The following is a 26,271-nucleotide window of genomic DNA, read 5'->3' on the forward strand; positions in this document are numbered from 1 at the left end:
TAGTAACAAAAACAGCGTGGTACTGGTACCAAAACAGGCAGGTGGACCAATGGTACAGAATAGAGGACACAGAAACCAATCCACAAAATTACAACTTTCTTATATTTGATAAAGGGGCCAAAAACATGCAATGGAGGAAGGATAGCATCTTCAACAAATGGTGCTGGGAAAATTGGAAATCCATATGCAACAAAATGAAACTGAATCCCTTTCTCTTGCCATGCACAAAAGTTAACTCAAAATGGATCAAGGAGCTAGATATCAAATCAGAGACACGGCGTCTGATAGAAGAAAAAGTTGGCTACGATGTACATACTGTGGGGTCGGGCTCCAAATTCCTTAATAGGACGCCCATAGCCCAAGAGTTAATAACAAGAATAAACAAATGGGACTTACTTAAACTAAAAAGTTTTTTCTCAGCAAGAGAAACAATAAGAGAGGTAAATAGAGAGCCTACATCCTGGGAACAAATTTTTACCCCTCACACTTCAGATAGAACCCTAATATCCAGAATATACAAAGAACTAAAAAAATTAAACAATAAGATAACAAATAACCCAATCAACAAATGGGCCAAGGACCTGAACAGACACTTCACAGAGGAGGACATACAATCAATCAACAAGTACACGAAAAAATGCTCACCATCTCTAGCTGTCAGAGAAATGCAAATCAAAACCACCCTAAGATACCATCTCACTCCAGTAAGATTGGCAGCCATTATGAAGTCAAACAACAATAAGTGTTGGCGAGGATGTGGGGAAAAGGGTACACTTGTACACTGCTGGTGGGTCTGCAAGTTGGTGAGGCCAATTTGGAAAGCAGTATGGAGATTCCTGGGAAAGCTGGGAATGGATCCACCATTTGACCCAGCTATCGCCCTTCTCGGACTATTCCCTGAGGACCTTAAAAGAGCATACTATAGGGATACTGCCACATCAATGATCATAGCAGCACAATTCACAATAGCTAGACTGTGGAACCAACCTAGATGCCCTTCAATAGATGAATGGATAAAAAAAAATGTGGCATCTATACACAATGGAGTATTACGCAGCACAAAAAAATGACAAAATTATAGAATTTGCAGGGAAATGGATGGCATTAGAGCACATTATGCTAAGCGAAGCTAGCCAATCCTTAAAAAACAAATGCCAAATGTCTTCTTTGATATAAAGAGAGCAACTAAGAACAGAACAGGGAGGAAGAGCACGAGGAAAAGATTAACATTAAACAAAGATGAGTGGGGGGAGAGAAAGGGAGAGAGAAGGGAAAGCATATGGAAATGGTAGGAGACCCTCAATGTTACACAAAATTACATATAAGAGGTTGTGAGGGGAAAGGGCTGGGGGGAAATAAGGGAGAGAATTGAACAACAGCAGATGAGGTAGAGAGCGAAGATGGGAGGGGGGGGATAGTAGGCGTTAGGAAAAGTAGCAGAATACAAGAGTCACTAATATGCCATTATGTAAAAATGTGAGTGTGTAACCGATGTGATTCTGCAATTTGTATTTGGGGTAAAAATGGGAGTTCATAACCCAATTGAGTCAAATGTATGAAAGATGATATATCATGAGCTTTGTAATGTTTTGAACAACAAATATAAAAAAAGAAACTGTATTATATATACACAATGAAATATTACTTAGCATTAAAAGAGAATGAAATTATGGCATTTTCAGGTAAATGAATGAAGTTGGAGAACATCATACTACGTGAAGTAAGCCAATCCCAGAAAACAAAATGCCAAATGTTTTCTCTGATAAGAGGATGCTACTCTGTAATGGGGGGAGGGGTGGGACCACTAGAGGAAACTTGGATTGAGCAAAGGGGAGGGAGGTGAGGGGGTAGTAAAGATGGTGGAATAAGATGGACATCATTACCTTAGGTACGTGTATGATTGCTTGAATGATGTGACCTTACTTCATGTAAAACCAGAGAAGTGAAAAACTGTGTTCCATTTGTGTACAATGAATCGAAGCTGCCATGTATAACTGATTAGAACAAATTTTAAAAGTGGCTGGCTCCACTGTAAGTCAATGTGAACCAAACTGACGTGTTAGTTTTGTTTATACACATCATGATCAAATCTAAATCTAAACAGCTAACATAAAGAGATTTAACAAGGAAAATAATGGAGATTTTTTCATAAAATGTTAGTCACTCGAATATCACCTAAACATGATATCAGAAACATCAAAATTAATGAATTCCAAAAGTCCTCTGGTTTTTTACTTAGGTAGTCATGCAGAGCTAGTGACACCCATGTGACTTGAGCAGATGTCCATGGCAAGTATTGACTCCAGCTCAGCAATCAATGTACAGCTCCTGTTCATCAATGTTGCAAAGGAAGAGTGAACATGACTTAGGTCATTAAATTAGTATACAAATCAATCTATCCCAAAGAAACAACTCTTTTTTATTTTTTAATAGTTCATTATACTTATGCATAATATTGGGGTTCATTTTGATGTTATTATGTATAAGGAAAATAATTTGTTCACAATTCAGTCACCAGTACTACCGTTTTCCTCTCCTCCTTCCTTTCCCTGTCCTTTTCCTCTACTCTTCTTATATTTCTTCCATTTATTTACAGATTTTTTAATTTGTGCATTATGAATATACATAAAGATTAAATTCACTATGGCATATTCATATATGTACACAGGAAAATTTGTTCAGATTCATTTTGTTCTTCCCTTTCCCTGTCCCTCCTCCCTCTCCCTCAATCCACTTCCTCTGCTCCACTGATCTCTCTTCTATTTTCATGAAGTTTCCAACCCACATTTTTTTTCTTTACTTATTTTGATCTAGCTTCTGCTTCTACATATGAGGGAAAATGTTCAACCCTTGATCTTGAATCTGGCTATTTCCCTTAGTATGATGTACTCCATTTCTATCTAGTTACTACAAAATGCCATAATTTTCATTCTTCTGTATGGCTGAGTAAAACTTCATTGTGAACATATAGCATGTTTTCTTAATCCATTCATCTATTGATGGGCACTTAGGTTAGTTCCACTTCTTGGCTATTGGGAATTGTGCTGTTATAAACACTGGTGTGGCTACATCTCTATAGTATGCTGATTTTAAATTTTTTGAATGTATATTGAGGAATGGGATAACTGGATCATATGATGGTCCCATTCCTAGTTTTTTGAGGAATCTCCATACTGATTTGCAGAGTGGTTGCACTAATTTGTAGTCCCACCAACAAGGTATGAATCCCCACATCCTCACCAGCATTTATGATTATTTGTATTCTTGATAATCACCAATTTGACTGAAGTGAAATGAAATCATAGAGTAGTTCTGATTTGTATTTCTCTAATTGGTAGAGATATTGAATATTTTTTAATATAATTATTGGCTATTTGTATTTCTTCTTTTGAGAAATATCTTCTTAATTATTTTGCCCATTTATTTTTTTTTTTGTTGTCTATTTTTTTTTTTTAATTTTTTATTGTGGGTTGTTCAAAACATTACAAATTTCTTGACATATCATATTCCACACTTTGATTCTAGTGGGTTATGAACTCCCACCTTCACCCCATACACAGATTGCAGATTCACATCAGTTACACATCCATTGATTTACAAATTGCCATACTAGTGTCTGTTGTGCTCCGCAGCCTTTCCCATCATCCACCCTCCCCCCTCCCCACCTCTCCCCTCCCCTCCCCTCCTCTCTCTCTACCCCCTCCACTGTATAACCCTGAGGGTCTCCTTCCATTACCGTGCAATTTACCTTCTCTCTCCCTTTCCCTCCCACCTCTCATCCCTGTTTAATGTTAATCTTCTTCTCCTGTTCTTCGTCCCTACTCTGTTCTTAGTTACTTTCCTTATATCAAAGAAGACATTTGGCATTTGTTTTTTAGGGATTGGCTAGCTTCACTTAGCATAATCTGCTCTAATGCCATCCATTTCCCTGTAAATTCTATGATTTTGTCATTTTTTAATGCAGAGTAATACTCCATTGTGTATAAATGCCACATTTTTTTTATCCATTCGTCTATTGAAGGGCATCTAGGTTGGTTCCACAGTCTTGCTATTGTGAACTGTGCTGCTATGAACATCGATGTAGCAGTGTCCCTGTAGCATGCTCTTTTTAGGTCTTTAGGGAATAGACCAAGAAGGGGAATAGCTGGGTCAAATGGTGGCTCCATTCCCAGCTTTCCAAGAAATCTCCATACTGCTTTCCAAATTGGCTGCACCAATCTGCAGTCCCACCAGCAATGTACAAGTGTACCCTTTTCCCCACATCCTCGCCAGCACTTGTTGTTATTTGACTTCCTAATTGCTGCCAATCTTACTGGAGTGAGATGGTATCTTAGGGTGGTTTTGATTTGCATTTCTCTGACAGCTAGAGATGGTGAGCATTTTTTCATGTACTTGTTGATTGACTGTATGTCCTCCTCTGTGAAGTGTCTGTTCAGGTCCTTGGCCCATTTGTTGATTGGGTTGTTTGTTCTCTTATTGTCTAATTTTTTGAGTTCTTTGTATACTCTGGATATTAGGGCTCTATCTGAAGTGTGAGGAGTAAAGATTTGTTCCCAGGATGTAGGCTCCCTATTTACCTCTCTTATTGTTTCTTTTGCTGAGAAAAAACTTCTTAGTTTGAGTAAGTCCCATTTGTTGATTCTAGTTATTAACTTTTGTGCTATGGGTGTCCTATTGAGGAATTTGGAGCCCGACCCCACCGAATGTACATCGTACCCAACTTTTTCTTCTATCAGACGGCGCGTCTCTGATTTGATATCAAGTTCCTTGATCCATTTTGAATTCACTTTTGTGCATGGCGAGAGAAAGGGATTCAGTTTCATTTTGTTGCATATGGATTTCCAGTTTTCCCAGCACCATTTGTTGAAGATGCTATCCTTCCTCCATTGCATGCTTTTAGCCCCTTTATCAAATATAAGATAGTTGTAGTTTTGTGGATTGGTTTCTGTGTCCTCTATTCTGTACCATTGGTCCACACGCCTGTTTTGGTACCAGTACCATGCTGTTTTTGTTACTATTGCTCTGTAGTATAGTTTGAAGTCTGGTATCGCTATACCGCCTGATTCACACTTCTTGCTTAGCATTGTTTTTGCTATTCTGGGTCTTTTATTTTTCCATATGAATTTCATGATTGCTTTCTCTATTTCTACAAGAAATGCCATTGGGATTTTGATTGGCATTGCATTAAACCTATAGAGAACTTTTGGTAATATCGCCATTTTGATGATGTTAGTTCTGCCTATCCATGAACAGGGTATATTTTTCCATCTTCTAAGATCTTCTTCTATTTCTCTATTTAGGGTTCTGTAGTTTTCATTGTATAAGTCTTTCACCTCTTTTGTTAGGTTGATTCCCAAGTATTTTATTTTTTTTGAAGATATTGTGAATGGAGTGGTTGTCCTCATTTCCATTTCAGAGGATTTGTCGCTGATATACAGGAATGCCTTTGATTTATGCGTGTTGATTTTAAATCCTGCCACTTTGCTGAATTCATTTATTAGCTCTAATAGTTTCTTTGTAGAGCCTTTTGGGTCTGCTAGATATAGAATCATATCATCTGCAAATAGTGATAATTTAATTTCTTCTTTTCCTATTTTTATGCCTTTAATTTCTTTCGTCTGTCTAATTGCTCTGGCCAGTGTTTCGAGAACTATGTTGAAGAGAAGTGGAGAGAGAGGGCATCCCTGTCTTGTTCCAGATTTTAGAGGGAATGCCTTCAGTTTTTCTCCATTCAGAATAATGCTAGCCTGAGGCTTAGCATAGATTGCTTTTACAATATTGAGGTATGTTCCTGTTATCCCTAGTTTTTCTAGAGTTTTGAACATAAAGGGATGCTGTACTTTGTCAAATGCTTTTTCCGCATCTATCGAGATGATCATATGGTTCTTATTTTTAAGTCTATTGATGTGGTGAATAACATTTATTGATTTCCGTATATTGAACCAGCCTTGCATCCCAGGGATGAATCCTACTTGATCATGGTGTACAATTTTTTTTATATGTTTTTGTATCCGATTCGCCAGAATTTTATTGAGGATTTTTGCATCTAGGTTCATTAGAGATATTGGTCTGTAGTTTTCTTTCTTTGAAGTGTCTTTGTCTGGTTTAGGTATCAGGGTGATGTTGGCCTCATAGAATGAATTTGGAAGTTCTCCCTCCTTTTCTATTTCCTGAAGTAGCTTGAAAAGTATTGGTATTAGTTCTTCTTTAAAGGTTTTGTAAAATTCTGCTGTATACCCATCGGGACCTGGGCTTTTCTTAGTTGGTAGTCTTTTGATGGTTTCTTCTATCTCCTCAATTGATATTGGTCTGTTTAGGTTGTCTATATCCTCCTGACTCAATCTGGGCTGATCATATGACTTAAGAAATTTATCTATGCCTTCACTATCTTCTAATTTATTGGAGTATAAGGATTCAAAATAGTTTTTGATTATCTTCTGTATTTCTGAAGTGTCTGTTGTGATATTGCCTTTTTCATCCCGTATGCTAGTAATTTGAGTTCTCTCTCTTCTTCTCTTCACTAGCATCGCTAAGGGTCTGTCGATTTTGTTTATTTTTTCAAAGAACCAACTTTTAGTTTTGTCAATTTTTTCAATTGTTTCTTTTGTTTCGATTTCATTAATTTCAGCTCTGATTTTAATTATTTCTTGCCTTCTACTTCTTTTGCTGTTGTTTTGCTCTTCTTTTTCAAGGATTTTGAGATGAAGTATGAGATCATTTATTTGTTGGTTTTTTCTTTTTTTAAGGAATGAACTCCAAGCAATGAATTTTCCTCTTAGAACTGCTTTCAATGTGTGCCATAGATTCCGATATGTTGTGTCTGTGTTTTCATTTATCTCTAAGAATTTTTTAATTTCCTCCTTGATGTCTTCTATAACCCATTGATCATTCAGTAACCTATTGTTCATTCTCCAATTGATGTATGCTTTTTCCTTCCTTCTTTTATCGTTGATTTTCAGTTTCATTCCATTATGATCAGATAAGATGCATGGTAATATCTCTACTCCTTTATATTGTCTAAGAGTTGCCCTGTGACATAATATATGATCTATTTTTGAGAAGGATCCATGTGCTGCTGAGAAAAAAGTGTAACTGCTTGATGTTGGGTGGTATACTCTATATATGTCAATTAGGTCTAGGTTATTAATAGTGTTATTGAGTTCTATAGTTTCCTTATTCAACTTTTGTTTGGAAGATCTGTCCAGTGGCGAGAGAGGTGTGTTGAAGTCTCCCATGATTATGGTGTGGTGGTCTATTAGACTCTTGAACTTGAGAAGAGTTTGTTTGACGAACATAACTGCACCATTGTTTGGGGCATAAATATTTATGATTGTTATGTCTTGTTGGTGTATGGTTCCCTTAAGCAGTATGTAGTGTCCCTCTTTATCTCTTTTGATTAACTTTGGCTTGAAATCTATTTTATTTGATATGAGTATGGACACGCCTGCTTGTTTCCGAAGTCCATATGAGTGATATGATTTTTCCCAACCTTTCACCTTCAGCCTATGTATGTCTTTTCCTATCAAATGCGTCTCCTGTAGGCAGCATATTGTTGGGTCTTGTTTTGTGATCCATTCTACTAGCCTGTGTCTCTTAATTGGTGAGTTTAAGCCATTAACATTTAGGGTTATTATTGAGATATGGGTTGTTCTTCCAGCCATATTTGTTTATTTCTGTTACTAAACATTGTTTGTTTTCCTCTTTGATTGTTCCCCCCCCCTTTACTGTCCTACCTCCCACTGTTGGTTTTCATTGTTATTTTCCATTTCCTCTTCCTGTAATACTTTGGCTAGGATGTTTTGAAGAGATGGTTTTCTAGCTGCGAATTCTTTAAACTTTTGTTTATCATGGAAGGTTTTAATTTCATTCTCCATCCTGAAGCTTAATTTCGCTGGATACACAATTCTTGGTTGGAACCCATTATCTTTCAGTGTTTGAAATATGTTATTCCAGGATCTTCTAGCTTTCAGAGTCTGTGTTGAAAGATCAGCTGTTATCCTGATTGGCTTGCCCCTAAATGTAATCTGCTTCCTTTCTCTTGTAGCTTTTAAAATTCTCTCCTTATTCTGTATGTTGGGCATCTTCATTATAATGTGTCTAGGTGTGGATCTCTTATGATTTTGCACATTCGGCGTCCTGTAGGCTTCTAGGATTTGGGATTCTGTCTCATTCTTCAAGTCTGGGAAGTTTTCTTGTATTATTTCATTGAATAGACTGCTCATTCCTTTGGTTTGGAGCTCTGTACCTTCCTGTATCCCAATGACTCTTAAGTTTGGTCTCTTAATGTTATCCCATATTTCTTGGATGTTCTGCTCATGGTTTCTTAACAGTCTTGCTGAGCTGTCTATGTTCTTTTCCAGTTGAAATACTTTGTCTTCATTGTCTGATGTTCTATCTTCTAAGTGTTCTACTCTGTTGGTAGTATTCTCCATTGAGTTTTTAAGTTGGTTTATTGCTTCCTGCATTTCTAGGATTTCTGATTGCTTGTTTTTTATAACCTCTATCTCCCTGTATAGTTGATCCTTTGCTTCCTGGATTTGTTTGCGTAATTCGTTGTCGAAGTGATCTTTCATTGTCTGATTTTGCTGTTTAATGTCTTCCTTGATACTCCAGATCATCTGAAGCATGTATATCCTGAATTCTTTATCTGACATTCCATCTGCTGCAGCTGTTACCTCTTCTAAAGTTGCGTTGACCTGCATTGCTTGTGGTCCTTTCTTTCCTTGTCTTTTCATACTGCTTGCGTATCTTTCCTGCAGGTGCGGGCGGCGGCTCTGCTCTCTCCTTATTCCAATTGGGGTGTCGTGGCTACCACGCCGGCAGGTCACTGGGCCTGTTCTGGGAGCTGGTGGCGGCTCTGTTCTGCCCCTACTCCAATTGGGGTGACGTGTCTGTCGTACCAGCAGGCCACTGGGCCTGTCCTGCTGGTCGGTCGCAGATCTGCCCACCTTTCGGGCACGAGTGGAGGCTCTGCTTTGCCCCTACTCCAATTGGGGTGTCGTGACTACCCCGCCTGCAGGATGCTGGGTCTGTTCCTGGCAAGGGAGGCGACTCTGCTCTGTCACTACTCCAATTAGGGTGGTGTTTGTACCCCGCCAGCAGGCTCCTGGGCCTGATCCGCCGGTCTGTTGTAGGTCTGCCTACCTTGAAGGCGCGGGCGGCGGATCTGCCCTGCCCCTCCTACCACGCCTGCGGACCCCTGGGCCTGATCTGCAGGTTGATCACTGGTCTGCTCACCCTGCGGGCACGGGTGGCGGTTCCGCTCCACCCCCACTCCAATTGGGGTCACGTGACCACCACACCGGCAGGGCCTGATCCGGGCGTGGGATAAGGATCTGCTCTGCCCCTACTCGAGTTGGGGTGACGTGTGTACCACACTGGCAGGCCACTGGGCCTGACCCGCCAGGCTGTCACAGGTCTGTTTACCTTGCAAGCGCGAAGGGCGGCTCTGCCCTGCCCCTCCTACCACGCCCATGTACTACTGGGTCGTGGGTCTGCCCACCTGGCGGGTGTGGGTGGCGGCTCCGCTCCGCCCCCTCTCCAATTGGGGTCACGCGGTCACCATGCTGGCGAGCCGCTGGGCCTGCTCCGGGGGCTGGCGGCGGCCCGGCTCCTTCCCTCTGGCTCGAGGACAAATTGAGGAGACTCGGGTGACTGAGCCTCACCCCCCTTACCAGGAGACCAACTGCTTATGTCACCGCTGGTATTGATGAAGATCTCTCCTCCACCGCTTTCTGCTGACATCAGATCTCTGCCATGTTGGTATCCTATGCGAATGGCAGCATTTCGTTCCCCTTGCCAGGCAACCCAAGCAATGGGTGAGTCCTGACCTGCCCTCAGCAGGACCCGGACCGAGACACAGTTTCCGCGGGCTCCTAGCCCCGGTCCAGGGAAGTTCCGGGAGCCGGAACTCGGCCGCTCCGTGCTCGGTGTAAGCTCCTATAAGTGTAGGCTCCAAGAAGCAGCCCCTGCGGGCTCAGTTCCGGGAGCCGGAATTCGGCCGCTTAGTGTTTGGTGTATGCTCTGATAGTAGCAGGGTCCAAGAAGCCTATTTTGCCCATTTATTGATTGGGTTATTTTGTTGTTGGTGGTGGTGGTGGTGTTAACCTTTTTGAATTCTTTATATATTCAGAATATTAATCCCTAGTCAGAGGAGTAGCTATCAAAGATTTTCTCCATTCTATAGGCTTTCTTTTTGCACTCTTAATCATTACCTTTGCTGGGTGGAAGATTTTTAATTTGAGCTATTCCACTTGCTGATTTTGGGTTGCATTTCTAAAGCTTGTCAATGTCTGAACCAATATGAAAGTGTTGACCCTAAATTTCTTATATAAGTCTTTGATGCACTTTGAGTTAACTTTTATGCAGAATGAAAGATAGGGATCTAGTTTCATTCTTCAAGATATGAATATCCAGGTTTCCCTGCACCATTTGTTAAAAAGGATATCTTTCCCCAACATATGTTTTTGGCACCTTTGTTGAATATCAGATGATTTTATCTATGTGGGATTGTCTCTGCATCTTCTACTCTATTTTTTTGCATGCCTGATTTATTGCCAATACCATACTGTTTTAGTTACTGTTGCTGTGTAGTATAATTTGAGATTGGTATAGAAATGCCTTCAGTATTGCTCTTCTTGCTCAGAATTATTTTGGCTATTCTGAGTCTCTTATTCTTCCACATGAATTTAGAACTACTTTCTCTAATTCTGGGAAGAATGTCATTGGTATTTTGATAGAGATTGCATTAATTCTGTATACAACTTTTGGTAGTATTACCATTTTGATAATGTTAATTCTGCCTATATAAACACATAGGAAGTATTTCCATCTTCTAAGGTCTTCTTCAATGACTCGCTTCAATGTTTTTTTTAATTTTCATTGTAGGAAACCTCCATCTCCTTCATTAGATTTATTCCTAAAGTGGTGTGTCTTTGTTTTTTGAGGTTATTATGAATGGGGTAGTTTTCCTAATTTCTTTTTCAGCAGATTCATTATTGGAGTATAGAAAAGCAATTGATTTATGTTTGTTAATCTTGTATCCTCTTTCTTTGCTAAATGTGTTTATCAGGCCTACAAGTCTTCTGGTGGAGTTCTCTCAATATAAGAGAGAGAATTGGGTCTTCTCTTTTTTTTTTTAATTTTATTTTATTTATTTTTTTATTACTTTCTCATGACAATACAATGATCTTGACATATCATACATTTGAGTCAAATGGGGTATAGTTTCTCATTTTTCTGAGTGTACAGATTGCAGAATCACATTGGTTATACAGACATGTATATACATACAGCAATACTAGTGTCTATTTTATTCTGCTGCCCTTGTTCTTTAAAACAAAAATGTTTGAACCTTATTTTGGTGTTAGAAATTTAAAGTGATTGGGTCTTCTCAATATAAGATCATGTCATCAGCAAACAGAGATAACTTGATCTCTTCTTTTCCTGTTTGTCTCCTTTTAATTTTCTTTTCTCACCTAATTACTCTTGCTAGAGTTTCAAGGATTATGTTGAATAGGAATGGTGAGAGTGGACACCCTTCTCTTGTTCCTGTTTTTAGAGGAAATGCTTTCAGTTTTTCTCCATTCAGTATGATGTTAGCTTTATTCTAAAGCCCTTTTATTGAGGGGAAGACACTCAAGAAAGTCCTACCCAAATGAGGCAAGGAGTCAGGACTCAGGGGGTTGAGTCTAGCTTCCTGATGTCTTGCTGTCAGCAGATTGACTGAAGTCTTGGAAGGCCATGCCCATCTCAGGTGCTATGTGGGATCGAAAGGCAGAGCAAGCAAAAGGGACACATACATGCACAGCCCAGAAATAGCAGCAACGTCAGTCCAGTCCACTCGTGTGCTCAAAATGCTCATAGCTCACACACACCACCCATGGCTGTCCCACAAGTATAAATTTTCAAAATAGTTTCTAAGAATCCTCTGGGTTTTTGCAATGCTGATATCTCCTTTTGAATCTCAGATTTAATTAATTTGGATGTTCTGTCTCTTTCTTTGGTTAATTTGGCTTAGGTTTGTTCAAACTTGCTTATTTTTTCAAAGAACCAACTCTTTGTTTTATTAATCCTTTGTATTTTGTCATTGTTTTTCCTCTCAATTTCATTAAATTTGGCTCTGGTTTAATTGTTTTTTGTCTTCTCTGGATTTTTGTATTATTTATTCTTCTTTCAGAGACTTAAGGTGTAATATTAGATTTTTTATTTGGTATCTTTCTATTTTTTAATGAAAGAACTCAATGTTATAAACTTTTCTCTAAGAACTGTCTTCATACTATCCCAGAGAATTTGATATGTTGTGTCTTTTTTGGAAGGGGGTGTACAGGGGCTTTCAACCACAGAGCCACATCCCTAGCTTTATTTTGTATTTTGTTTAGAGAGAGGATCTCATTGAGTTGCTTAGTGCCTCACTTTTGCTGAGGCTGGCTTTGAACTTGTGATCCTCCTGCCTCAGCCTCCCCAGCTGCATTTGCCACCATGCCCAGCTATATGTTGTACCCTTTTTCTCATTTGTTTCTAAGGTCTTCTTCAATTACCTTAGAAACAAAAATTCTAAGAATATTTTTTTTATTTTTCCCCGATTTCTTCTATGATACACTCCTCATTCAAAAGTATATTATTCCCAGCAGTGGGGAGGCTGAGGCTGGAGAATCACAAATTCAAAGCCAGCCTCAGCAACTTAGAAAGGTACTAAGCAACTTAGCAAGACCCTGCCTCAAAATAAAAAATAAAAAGGGCTGGGGATGTGGCTTAGTGGTTAAACACTACTGGGTTCAATTCTTGGTACAAAAAAAAACGTGTATTATTTAATCTCAAGGTATTAAAATGGTTCCCATTTTTTAATCTTATCATTGATATCTAATTTCACTCCATTTTGATTTGATATAATGGATGCAAGAATTACATCTATTATTTTGTATTTGCTAATATTTGTTTTATAATCTATTTTACAGAATGTTTCATGTTCTGCTGAGAAGAAAGTGAATTCAGTCATCAATGATTCAAATATTTTATAGATATCTCTTAGATTCATTTGATTAATTGTATGTTTTAGTTCCAAAGAGCCTTCACTTAGTTTATGTCTGGGTGACCTATCTAATAATGAGAGATGTGTTGAAATCACCCAGTATTATTGTATTGTGCTCTCTTTGATCCTTTATATTGAGAAGAGTTTGTTTTATACATGGAAGTGCACTGTTTTTTGGGACATAAGTATTTACAATCATTATATCTTGTTGTTGGACTATTCCCTTAACCAGTATGAAGTGACATTCTTTGTTTTTTCTGATTAGTTTTGGCATGAAGTCTACTTTGTCTGGTATAAGTATAAATACCTCTCTTTGTTTTCATTTTTTATTTCTCATTCTTTCATCTTCAGTCTGTGGTTGTCTTTGTCTATAAGATGTGTCTCTTGTAAACAACATATGGCTAGGACTTTTTTAAAGTCCAATCTGCCAATCTACATCTTTTGATCAAATAGTTCAGACCATTTACATTCAATGTAATTACAGAGAGATGATTTTTATTTCCTGCCATTTTGATTTATTTTTAATGCTTAATTCAGATTTGGTTCTCTTTTAATTGACTATTCTTCTAGTACAATTCATTCCTATGCTGGTTTTCATTTTTATTTTACATTTCTTCTACATGGAATATTTCATTGAATATGTCTTACGTTTCAGGCTTAGTGGTTATGAATTCTTTTAGCTTCTACTTCGTGTGGAAGGTTTTTTTTCATCTTCAATTATGAAGGATAGTTTTGCTGGGTTAAATAATCTTGGTTGGCACCTATATTCTTTCAGGGCTTGGTATATGATATTCTAAGTCATCCTGGATTTTAGGATCTGGTTGAAATTCAAATTGGTTTACAGGACCTACCATTTTTCTCTTGAAGCTTTTAAAATTTTTATTCTGCACAGTAGGCATTTTCATTATAATGTGTCTTGGAGGGAATCTTTTTTTAATCTTACTTATCTGGAGCTCTATATACCCCTTGTATTTGGATTTCCATTTCCTGCTTAAGATTTGGAAATTTTTCTAACATTATTTCACTGAAAATAAGGTGCATTCCTTTAGTTTGTATATCAGATCCTTCTTCCAGCCCAATGCTTCTTAAATTTTGTCTCAATATTTTTCCATATTTCTTGAATATTCTGATATTGGTCTCTTAACATCTCTTTTATTGTTAATTTTATTTTTAAGAGTATATACATTATCTTTAAAGCCAAAAAATCTATCTTTATCTATCTTTAAAGTGATCTAATCTATTGGTGATGCTTTCTATTGGATTTTTTTATTTGTAATTAAATCTTTAATTTCCAAGATCTCCATTTGGTTCTTTTTCAGAATCTCTTTTTATTAAAATGATCACTCACTTCCTACACTTTCTAAGTTCATTCCTTATGTCTTGTTTAGCTTGTTGAACATTTTAACTATGAACTTTCTAAATTCTTTTCCAACATTTTCTCCACATGGTGTCAATGGGGTCAGTTGTTGAAATGTTATGGGTTGTTTGGGTGGTTTTTTACTCACTTTTTCATACTGCTTGTATGTCTACCCATCTACTGAGATGATTATTGCTTATTCTTTTATGCCAGGAACTATTTAGTGAGTTTCTTTCTCTTAAGAGCCCTGAGTTAGATGAATGTCCAGGTATTTATAGTTTCACTCTATGTGTGTTCTCTCCTGTTCCCAGTATAGGCACCACTTTGAGAGAAGATACTGAATCCTATTCATTACAGTCACTTCAGAGTAAAGCCACATAATATTCAACCTTATGAAAAAAGAAAAATATATTGATATCAATCTTTACAGTTCCTCTACTTCATGTGGAAAGTTTTTTTTTCATCTTCAATTATGAAAGATAGTTTTGCTGGGTTAAGTAATCTTGGTTGGCACCTATTTTCTTTCAGAAAATCATCTAGACATAAACTTGTAGAAAAGTTCTGGAATAGGTTGAAAATTAGTTATTAAATATAGTAGAATTGGTATTGTGTTATATAGTGACTAAAAAGAAGAGTGGAGAAAAACTGGACAAAAGAAGAGAAGGGGAAAAAAGGAAAAGGAAAGAAAAGAATATTACAAACTTGGGTAAAAAGAAGAAAAAAGTGAATGGAGAGGGGAGTTTGAGGGACAATCAGGTATGCAAGAGGGATAAGAGGAACAAGGCAAACCTGAGCTAGGAAAGCAAAGATAAAATGATTCCAATTAATATTAGAAGAAATGCCATTAAATGGGTTGAGGACACAATATTGAATACTAGGGCAAAAACTTTCAATCAAAATAAAGACCATGATAAAAGTTGACATTACTTATGATAAACCATGCAAGGTGAAGAAAATTTTTATTGAGTCTAGATTTGAATTTCTTTTCAATTTTTAAAAGATATCCATCATTTTTTGACTTTGAATTCTCCCAAAGGTACAAGAGCAGAGAAAGTAACTTCCCTATTTGCTGTGGACTTTCCACCAGCCAGCTCTCACTTGTCAGACCAGGGACCTGAGGCTGGATTCTCAAAGGACACAGTACTGTGTCTGATGGTTGTTTCTATTGTTTCTGTTGCTAATTATATATATTAAGTGCAGAGCATTTAAAGAGTAATGTTAAATTATAGTTAAATACATTATTACATTTTTAAAGAACTGGTATGTTTTATGTTTATTCATTTATTATGAAATCCATTAACTCTTAACCCAACTCTTATGAAATTTGTGTATAAGTTCAAAATATGTTTTTAATTTTCTCAGAACTAAATCTAGTGGTTTAATCCAATGCAATAAATTTATACGGAACAGGGAGAAAGAAAGATAAGGAAAATGTTTAACAATTAGAAAAGAGAGAGAGAAGAGACAGAGAGCTGGGTGTCTCTGTTCAGCTTGATCTCTTTGGTACTACAGAGAATATGGGAACTTCTCTTCCTCTTAAAACTTCTCAGAATATGCTAAGTGCAAGAAAAAACAATAAAACATTTCCAGGACACACTGAGACAATTGTTGGAGCCTGCTCTGCTCAGAATCTCCATAAGCACATCCTACAGATCTCTGGAAAGTTTATCTGAGAAACTGGAACAATTTGAGGATGGACAACCCAGTGTTCTCCTGGAACCAGCCAGGCCTGATCCTGCTATGGATTAGGCGGATTACAAGAGCTGGTCTACATACAACTACCCTAGACCTACATGTTAGGTAGGAAAATAGCTTCCCAAAGATGCCTGTGCCCTGATTCCTAAATGCCACACAACCTTTCATAGCAAAAGAAACTTTGAAGATATGATTGAAATAAGGATCTTTTTACATTTTTTAATTGACACATAGATATTTTATATACTTATGGAGTATAGTGTGATATTTAACACATATATAAAATGTGTAAAGATCAGATAGGAGTAATTGGCTTATCTATCACCTCAGATATTTATAATTTGGAATTAAGGATCTTGAGACAGAAAGACAGTCCTGGATTATCTGTGTGGCTAATACAATACAAAGTTCTTCACAAGTGAAAGAAAGGAGAAGAACCAAAGTCAAGAATGAGATGTGAAGTTGGAAGCAGAGTTTAATAGTTTTGCTACTGCTGACCTCAAAGAAGACAGAAGTGGCCACTAGACAAGTAATGTAGGAGACATCCAAAAGCTAGAAAAGGGAATAGATTCTCCCCTACAGTCTCCACAATCCCTGCTGTCAACCGAATTTGGTCCAGAGGAACCTACTACAGACAACTGTGATCTTGAACTCAGAGGTAATACATGTGCATTGTTTTTAGCTGCCAAATATATAGTGTCTGTTATTTCACCAAGAGGAAATAATACAACCAACTAGATAAGAGGTTGAAATAGTTGGTTTGTGGCAATGTGATGAAGGAAACTATGTGCCTAGAAGGACATATCTTTTATCTTGACTGTTTAAGTGGCTACTTCACAAATCAATATACAGTGTAATACTGTACAACTGGGCTAGAAGATCAGAAGATAAACTGTTGGACAGCATGATCCAACTTTGCAGCTAGCTTCAAAATCATGACATTAAGTTTACAAGTTGAAAGAAGATAAATCTAGGGTAAATTTATTCAAGAGGCACGGAAAAATTATTTAAAAATGGTTTTGTCAATAAGAAATTCTGATGATAAGCCAGAAACGAGGGCGGGGGGCGGGGCACACTTGTAATCCCAGCAAATCAGTAGGCTGAGGCAGGAGGACCTAAGTTCCAGACCAGCGTCCACAACTTCATTAGACCCTGTCTGAAAATAAACAAATAAAAAGACCAAGTGCCCCTGGGTTTAATCTTTAGTACTGCAGAAAGAAAGAAAGAGAGAGGAGGAGGGAGGGATGGAGGGAGGGAGTAAGGAAGGAAGGAAAGAAAGAAGAGAAGAAGAAAGAAAAATATTAATTCTGATAATGTTCATAATGAAATTTTAGTGCAAACTCAGCCTCAAATGATTAAAATGCTGAGCAAGTTTTGATATGTGAATTTGTTTCCAGAAGTAAGAAATTTCTCTAAGAAGGCTAAAACTTGGCCAAGAAAGGAAGAGAAAACTTAATAGGGGAGTGGCAGGGAAGAAGGAAGAAACAGAAGGCAGAAGCAGATGGAGGCAGAAAAGAAATGGAAGGGAAAAGAAAGTGGGGAGGAAGTAAGGAGGAGGAAAGGTAGGAAGAAGGGTGGAGGAAACTTTAGTCAAACTAACAATAATGGAATTTAAAACAGGTAATGTTGATGGGAAACCCAATACCAGAATAGAATATGAAAAACAGATGGTATCATTATGTAGTTGTTTATAGCCTGAACTAGCCAATGATACAGACTTTCTAGGAAGGGGGGGTCTGTCATAGCCTCATTGAGAAGCACAACAGAGACCACTGGCTGTAGAATGAGGTGAGGTCTTCTGTACATTCTCTATGAGAAAGATTTTATATGGAGCCTCTCTGCCCCTGAGGCCATTGGTGACTACTAAACTGAGTGGCTATGTGAGTTTGGAGATATATATCTATATCTATATCTATATCTATATCTATATCTATATCTATATATATATATATCTATATATATATGTATCTCACAGAATATTTGCTTATAATTAAATCTTTTCTTTTATGACCAATGAAAAGAAAATTTCAGAATTAAGTAAAACAAAAATATTTTCTACCTTCCATTAAATGTGGTGTGAGAATTCCATATAGATATTTATGCCTTTTGCAGAGTTAAATTATTGCCAATGTTTTTGTTTCATAAACTTTTATAATTCACCTTTCCAAACAAGCAAGTAATATGCTCAAAGAAACAATTAAAATGAAAAGCATCCATCTGAAAAACAGTATTTAACTTCTCAAAAAGTTTACTTGGAAGTTGGTTGTTTGAATTGAAGCAAAATTGTCCTTGTGAACAGGTATATTATGATCTAACTGGTTTCAATGTCCCCCAGAAGGAAAAACCCTGAGAAGACTTCCACACCCTTGTGCCTTCTTAAGACTAGATAGATAGATATCTTGCTTTCCTCTTATATATTATAGTATAGGATATGGTAATTTAAACAGAGCCTAACCCAATTTTTCTAAGATATGGTAGGGGTGAAGGTGTTGGGATTTCTGTTTGGAATGTTAATTAATCAGATCAAACATCCTATACCCATAAGTTCCACTTTGAAACCAATGTACCCATATTCATACTCCCTTCTGCAGCCAGTTCAGAGGGATCTGCCTGCCATCTGGAGAGCTCCAGCTCAGCTTATGCCAGATAAACCCCTCTGCTGCTCTATGAGCAGAAGAGCCATTTCTTACACTCTTGTAAGAAATGTGTGGCTTTCACCCACTGTCAACCTGATGAGGTCAAACATAAAATGGTGATAGCACCCAGAGAATCATTTCTATACTCTTCTTGTTTTCTACATCAGCTCTGTCAGACTCAAAGCTGGAGACTTGCCCCAAGAGGAAGCTGGTATAAATCCAGTGGGTTCATGGACAAGTGATGGACCATCCAACTTGTGTTTTCATCTGAGAGAAATGTAACTGAAACATCATCTCTGGATTCATAAAGGTCTAGTAACATAAATATTTGTGGTACACTTGGAATAGAATTAAATGTGCTATAATAAAAAAATAATTAAAATCAAATAATCAACTCCCTTTTCCTTTGAAAGAAATGAAGTAAGTATCATAGAGGCTAAGAATCAACTCAAAAGCTCCTAGAATTTTTATCCCCTCTCCTACTTCCACCTCCAAATCCCTGGTACCCTAACTATCTTTAACAGTCAGAGACGGAAGCATCCGGGGTGGGACGTGTTCTACCACTGAGAACAGTCAATTTTCATCACCTCCTTTGAACAGAATTCCTCTCAAGTCTGGGCCAACGTCCAGGAGCCTCACCAATTTCTTATAGATCTTATATCCTCACAATTTATTTCACAGGGTTTTTTTAAGTGCAAAGGAAGCAATTGGTAAATATCTATGTATCATTCTCATAGATACAACTCTACGTGGTTTTACCAAAGGTTCAATCACTGAGGTGCACACAACCAAATTGTACCTTGTGACACCAAGGAGACAAGATCATTTAGGGGACACATGCCTGGGTTTCCAACCATCCTGATGCATAAATACAGCCATACTAGTTGGACAGCAGTTTCATACAAGTCACTTCTTATAATTTTTGAAGATTACAAGAAAACTACCATTACTGTGATGTTTCTGAATACTACCAAACAGATTCACTTATCTGTGATCTTCAAAAGAACTATTTATTCAATTATAAAAAACATTAAAATGGGGGCTGGGGTTGTGGCTCAGCAGTAGAGTGCTCGCCTCACACGTGCAAGACCCTGGGTTCAATCCTCAGCACCACATAAAAAAATAAATAAGTGAAATAAAGGTGTTGTATTCAATTACAACTAAAAAATAAATATTTTTTAAAAAACATTATAATGGCCCAGTTTTACCCACAAAAAATAATAGAAGAATAAAATTCTTTAACACATGATAATTTCATGACATTTCACTGTATTTAATAAAGCTTTATTGGAACAGCCACATGCATTCATTTTAGTGTTGATGACAGCTACTTTTGCAATACAACAGCCAAGCAGAGTAGTTTCAGCAGAGACTGAATGGCCCACAAACCTAAACTATTTAAAGAAAGATTGGCCAGCTCTTTGTACAAAGCTTTACAAAAGTGACATCACTGTCTACTGAAATTCTGGTTACTATGTGAGTTGTCCAAATATTTACACCCCTAAGTGGAACCTGGAGAGCTCAGGGATGATATACATATGTTCTTTTACCTCACAGCTGACTGGCATTTTCTCCAAAGAATGCTGTTTTATAGTTGCTGGCTTAAATTTGTGGAATATGTATGTGAACTTTTGAATAATACAGTGTATATGAGAAAGAGCGACTTTCTTCATGTGTGTTAAACAGAATAGCTTATGAGGTTGAAGATGTTAAGAGGACTCAAATCAAAGACCACAGCTTCGAAATTTTATTTAATTGTAAGTCTGCATATAAGGGAGAGGCTGATCTGATTTTATTTTTAAAAGAGTTACTATGGCTAAGACATATATTTATATATAGTATATCTTGTATATATTCATATTACATAAAGTATATACATTTAAGTATTATGTATATAATATGCATATTTAATATGGATATATATACTGACTCCTCAAGGAGAGTATTGTGAGTTTGAAGGTTATATTAGACTTTAATAAAATAGTGTATATGTGAAAGGTTATCCATTCTGACCAATAGTTTTCTTGAGCCCACAATGAAATGTGCATTGGAGCAAAGGATTAACAAAGTTGAATATTACATATATATTTTTTATTGATCTCTATGTGTTTTCTTTCTCAAGATTATCTAAATATAAATCTGTCATCATCTGCCTTTATCTTGTTATTGGGTAATGACTAGTGATTTTACAGCTCACAGACACAAAAAATCTTCAGCTCCCCCAGCAAATCTAGCAACATCCCTGGCTTCATCCTCCTGGGCTTCCCTGGCACCAGGGAGGGGCAGATCCTCCTCTTTGTGCTCTTCTCCGCTGTCTACCTCCTGACCCTCCTGGGCAATGGCTCCGTCATCCACACTATTCACTGAGATCAGAGACTCTACATCCTGCTGTCCAACTTCTCCTTCCTGGAGATCTGTTATGTCATCTCCATGGTCCCCAACATGTTTACTGACTTCCTGTCTAACACCAAGGTCATCTCCTTCTCTGGGTACTTATTCCAGTTCTATTTCTTCTTCTCCTTAGACTCTGCAAAATGGCTTTTCCTGGAAGATATGGCATTTTATTAGTTCCTTGCCATCTGAAGGCCTCTACATATCTGACCACTCTGACTTGGTATCTTTATACCAATTTTGTGGTCCATTGCTGAGTTCTTGGTTTTCCCTGATTCTTGATTCCCATTATCATAATTTTCCATTAACCTCTGAAGCTTAATAGTTCAGGGATGTTGCTAGAGTTACTGGGGGAGCTGAAGTTTTTCATGTGTCTGTGAGCTGTAAAAACATTAGTCATTACCCAATAATAAGATAAAGGCAGATGGTGACTTCGATTTATATTTAAATACTTATTTTAATATTTAATATATTTTAATACTTCTGAAGCTTAATACTTCAGTTTAAGTGTCCACATAGTCCCATCACCCAGTATATCCCATCACTGAGGAATATAGAAGTTTTTGCTTCATAATAATTCTGACAGAGACTTAGTGTCAAAAAATTGGCCATTGTGCCTTCAAACACAAAAGGCTTTTTGAATAAACATTCTGAAAGCCAAATATTTGAGCATCCTAGGATATAAATGTTCATCATTTATAAAAGTGTTGCTACCATTCAAAAGACAAAAATACTTCTACCCTATGAGAATAATGCTGAGAAAATCAATACATTCAAAAATCTTTCCATTGTTTATTGAATATCTTGTAGTCATATTATTAACAATGCTTGGTCTCACTAAAGACATCTCAAAAAAATAATAGAAAAACAATCCTGTTCCATACCTGAGATGGTATGTACCTGCCATGCTTACACATGCACACACAAAGAAGCAGAATGAAAATAAGGGGTCTAAATATGTGTGTCATATTTTAATCAATGCCTTAATTATTCAAAGGAAGCAAATTTCAAAATCGTGTCAACTTTTAGTGACATCTGCTAAAAACACTGAAATAACCAAAGGCAAAAATAAGGAGATGTATTCAAGAATTTCAGCATTTCACTATATACTTCCATGGTCTGTGCTTCTAAATTCTGGTCACAGTGAGAGAGTACATATTTATGTGGGTATCATGCTAATAGCACAGAGCTGACCAGGGAAATCAAATTGTTCCTTAATTTTTTTAAACAAAAAAATTTATTTAAAATTTTTAAATTAAGTAGCCCTTATTGAGCCATTGATTAAGTCAGTAGAAATAATATAAGAATTCTAATGCTGTAACTTTAATATCGACAAATTTAAAAATCCAAACTCAATAGGCTCAAAATATGAATAAAATTGAATGTGAAATAACAGCAGGATAAACATGTTTTACCTAAGCTGGTGTTCCTTTAGTGTTTGCACCATCTTAACAGTTACCTGTGAATAAAAGAAAATAAATGTGTGCACCAAGAATTGCATGAGATAATGTGATTACCACTGGAGACTGGATCCCAGGAGCCCCTTATGAGCTCCCAATAGAAGGGAACACTGGGGATTGACAATCATGAAACAGAAAGCCCACTTTTGCAATCCACCAAAGACTATATCCCTTAAGACAAGGAGGTGGTATCAGAGCAACATAGATTAAGTCTCTCCTAGATAGTAAATATGCCAGTCTCTCTCTAAGCCTATGTGTACACCACCACTATGGTTGCTGGCTGCCTTCTGCCCTATCTGCCTTTTGCTGCAGTGAAAACAGAAGATGATGAGACAGAATCACCAATTCTTGGAGAAGATGATTTTAGAAGAGGTACAAGTATAAAACAACCCTAACCCATGCCCTTTAGCTCTTCCTTCTTTTGTGTGACTGAACAAACATAATCCCAAAAGTCACATGAATTGATGGAAAGAGATTCATCTTTACAAGCCAGAGCATTGGGAAACTCAGGGAAGTGAAGGACAGGAGGATGAGGAAGAACCCTCAGAAGTAAATAACTTCTGTCTTTATTAACCACAAGTTGGAATCAGGGAGAATGAGCTCTTTAGGGGAACAGATATTTTAGTGAAGTGATATTTGGAAGGTTTAACACAAAATGGTCATCAGGAGCAGGCCTGAAAGCCTTCTCTTATTACCACAATGTTTATTTTATCAATGTTTTCTTTTTTCAAAGAGCAGGTGATCAGCCTCTAGGAGGGGAGAGCAATGGGATAATGGAGCACACTGGATTGGTGAGTTCACTCCCACTTGATATTCCTCACCAAATATTTCTTGCTGTTTTACTTTGTCCGTGTGGTTTTGAGGTACTCAGAATTCCTGCTATAGAGAAAATGCCCACAGATATTCTATGCCTAAGAGGATCGATACACAGGTTTTAAAAAGAGTCTTCAATTGGGGTGTGTTGTGAAAACTTCAAAGTCCCTTCCATCCTATGCAATAATCAAACTTATCCTTAAAAGGTATGACCTGATGTGATCTGGAAAGTAGTATATTTTTAGCTAACATATTACTGAATACTCTTCACTATAAACTTCTGTAGTGTCTGGGACTGTATTCTGTACCTACGTTTACCTGAATAAGCATCACACTATCATTTGCACTTTAAGGACCAAAAGATGACTGTCCCTCATTAATGGAAAGCATCCTTAAAAATCAGTCAAATATTAAGACAAAACTTCTGGCAAACAAGTCTTAGGTGATTCCATTTGGCTTTGTTTTCCCTCTCTTGTGATGGAAGTCAGACCATGTCCCAAACTGAGTCTAACTCAGGGAGGAGGGTCTTGTGAGGATTCTCCCTTCAATTTCCAAACAACTCCAACCTTCCAACTATAATGAGATTCAAGTGACTGAGGGAATGGAGAAACAAGAGAGAATTCCTATCCAGACAGACGTTCTGTGTCTCCCACCTTTGCCTTGTAACACAGAGGTGTCTGCTTGGGAGTATGACATCTATGACCCTCTTCACCCATCCATAAATCAGGATACCAAAAATCTCCCAGAAATCCTGATACCCCACACAGAGATCTGAAATATCTTAAACTATATTCCAAATTCACTATCACTTCTTCTACATATAAGTCGACTTAACATAGATCAAGGTTTTACAGACATTTTATAAGCATAAATGATGGAACCAAACTCAAAACCATTATGAAGATGTCTAAAGAGTCAAAGATTTCTGAGTGAACAAAATTTGTTGAACACAGAGTAGGATGGCACTTTTGACACTTTATGTGTGGGTCATTGTACACACCAACACTGATAACTTCAACAGTAATGCAGAATGAAAAGTGAATAGCACAATAAGAGGTGAAATACAGGAAGACTTTATTGTGATATTCATTATCTTTCTCTCTCTTCATTCCTCCTGCGATGCCTATAATTTGCGTATCTCATTCAGAAAATTCAATTATTATGAAGGATCTTTTTTATGTCATTCTAAGAAAGTGAATACATAACTTTTATATCTCCTTCACAAGTTCTACTTATTGTCAGTAACCATCTCCAGCTGCTTACCATAGATACTTAATTTGTGAGAAAATTCATAAAGAAAAATGAGACAGAGTGAAAGGGTTCAGAGTCTGATATAAAAGCATTCTCACAAAGTTTGACAGTCATCAGAGTATAGTTATCAATATATTCCTCAGCAGTTTACTTAATAGAATAATAAAATATGAGTAATTTACAATCTCAAAAATAAGGGAACATATCAGAGGTTTAGGAAATGAGGTTATACATGATGTTATTTTTTCTTCTCTGCCCTAGGAAGCCATGAATGCATCAGGAGCCAACATGGTGACTGAATTCATACTTTTGAGTTTTTCCTGCTCTAGAGAGATCCAGGTCCTCCTCTTCATGCTGTTCCTTCTGTCCTATATCCTGACACTGTTGGGAAATGGGGCCATTGTCTATGCAGTGAAGCTGGACCAAAAGCTCCACACCCCAATGTACCTCCTGCTGGCCAACTTCTCCTTCCTGGAAATCTGTTACATCAACACCACTGTCCCAAATATGTTAGGAAACATCCTGTCCAAGACAAAAACCATCTCTTTCACAGCCTGCTTCCTGCAGTTCTACTTCTTCTTCTCCTTGGGTATCAATGAGACCTTCCTATTGCCCCTTATGGCTTTTGACCGATACTTGGCCATCTGTCGGCCTCTCCACTATCCCACCATCATGAGCAATCGTCTCTGCACAATCTTGGTGAGCCTCTGCTGGGTGACTGCCTTCCTCTGCTATCCAGTGCCTATCTATTTTATCACTCAACTCCCCTTTTGTGGCCCCAATACCATTGACCACTTTGTCTGTGACCCTGGTCCTCTCCTGGCCCTGTCCTGTGTTCCTGCACCTGGAATTGAACTTTCCTGTTCCTTATTGAGTTCAATCATTATCTTCATCACCTTCTTCTTTATCCTTGCCTCCTATACCCTGGTCCTCAGAGTTGTGTTTCGTGTGCCCTCAGCTGCTGGAAGGCGCAAGGCTTTCTCCACCTGTGGTTCTCACCTAGTTGTGGTGTCTCTGTTTTATGGAACTGTTATGATGATGTACATCAGCCCGAACTCTGGGAATCCAGCTGGGACACAGAAGGTTGTAACCTTGATCTACTCCTCGTTGACCCCACTTGTAAACCCACTCATCTACAGTCTCCGGAACAAAGACATGAAGGCAGCCTTGAGAAGAATTAAGATACTCACTAAAATTAGTCAAAATTCATGAGCGCTCATAAGTGGACCATATTTTCTCCCCATTTGATCTCCCCTATTTCCATCTTCAGGTGAAATTTGTGGCTTTATTCATTTGCATTTAGACACAAAGTCTCAAATTCAACTTCTGACTATCAACTGATAGACAAGAACATACTAATTAAAGTAGACATCACTCTCAAATGAAGATTTGGTAAAAGGTAATTTGAATTAAATGACCTCCATGCCTCTATTTAGACTCTTCTACTCTAACCTCCAATAACTGCTTGCCCATTTTTTATGAAATCACTCACCTAATCCTTGTTCTCATAGTCTTTGACTTTTTAGATGACTTTATATTTCATTCTTGCACTTAGCTTTTCTGTTCTAATAATCTCTATTCTATTCCTAATGGAAGAGCGGAGAATGCCTTTTTAGCTCAGATGAAAGAAATTTGGTG

General features: G+C 37.5%; 1 protein-coding gene across 1 annotated transcript; it reads left to right on the forward strand.

Annotated features, from left to right (window-relative positions):
- Positions 1 to 24,900: 24,900 nt before the first annotated feature.
- LOC124104574 (olfactory receptor 11H6-like) lies at positions 24,901 to 25,845 on the forward strand. Its single transcript, XM_046461592.1, has one exon. The coding sequence runs from the start codon at positions 24,901 to 24,903 to the stop codon at positions 25,843 to 25,845; it is 945 nt and encodes a 314-aa protein (XP_046317548.1).
- The last annotated feature ends 426 nt before the right edge of the window (positions 25,846 to 26,271 follow it).

The sequence above is a fragment of the Marmota monax genome, unplaced genomic scaffold (assembly GCF_021218885.2).
Source record: "Marmota monax isolate L192 unplaced genomic scaffold, Marmota_monax_Labrador192_F-V1.1 WCK01_AAM20220418_F8-fsc00001, whole genome shotgun sequence".
NCBI lineage: Eukaryota > Metazoa > Chordata > Mammalia > Rodentia > Sciuridae > Marmota > Marmota monax.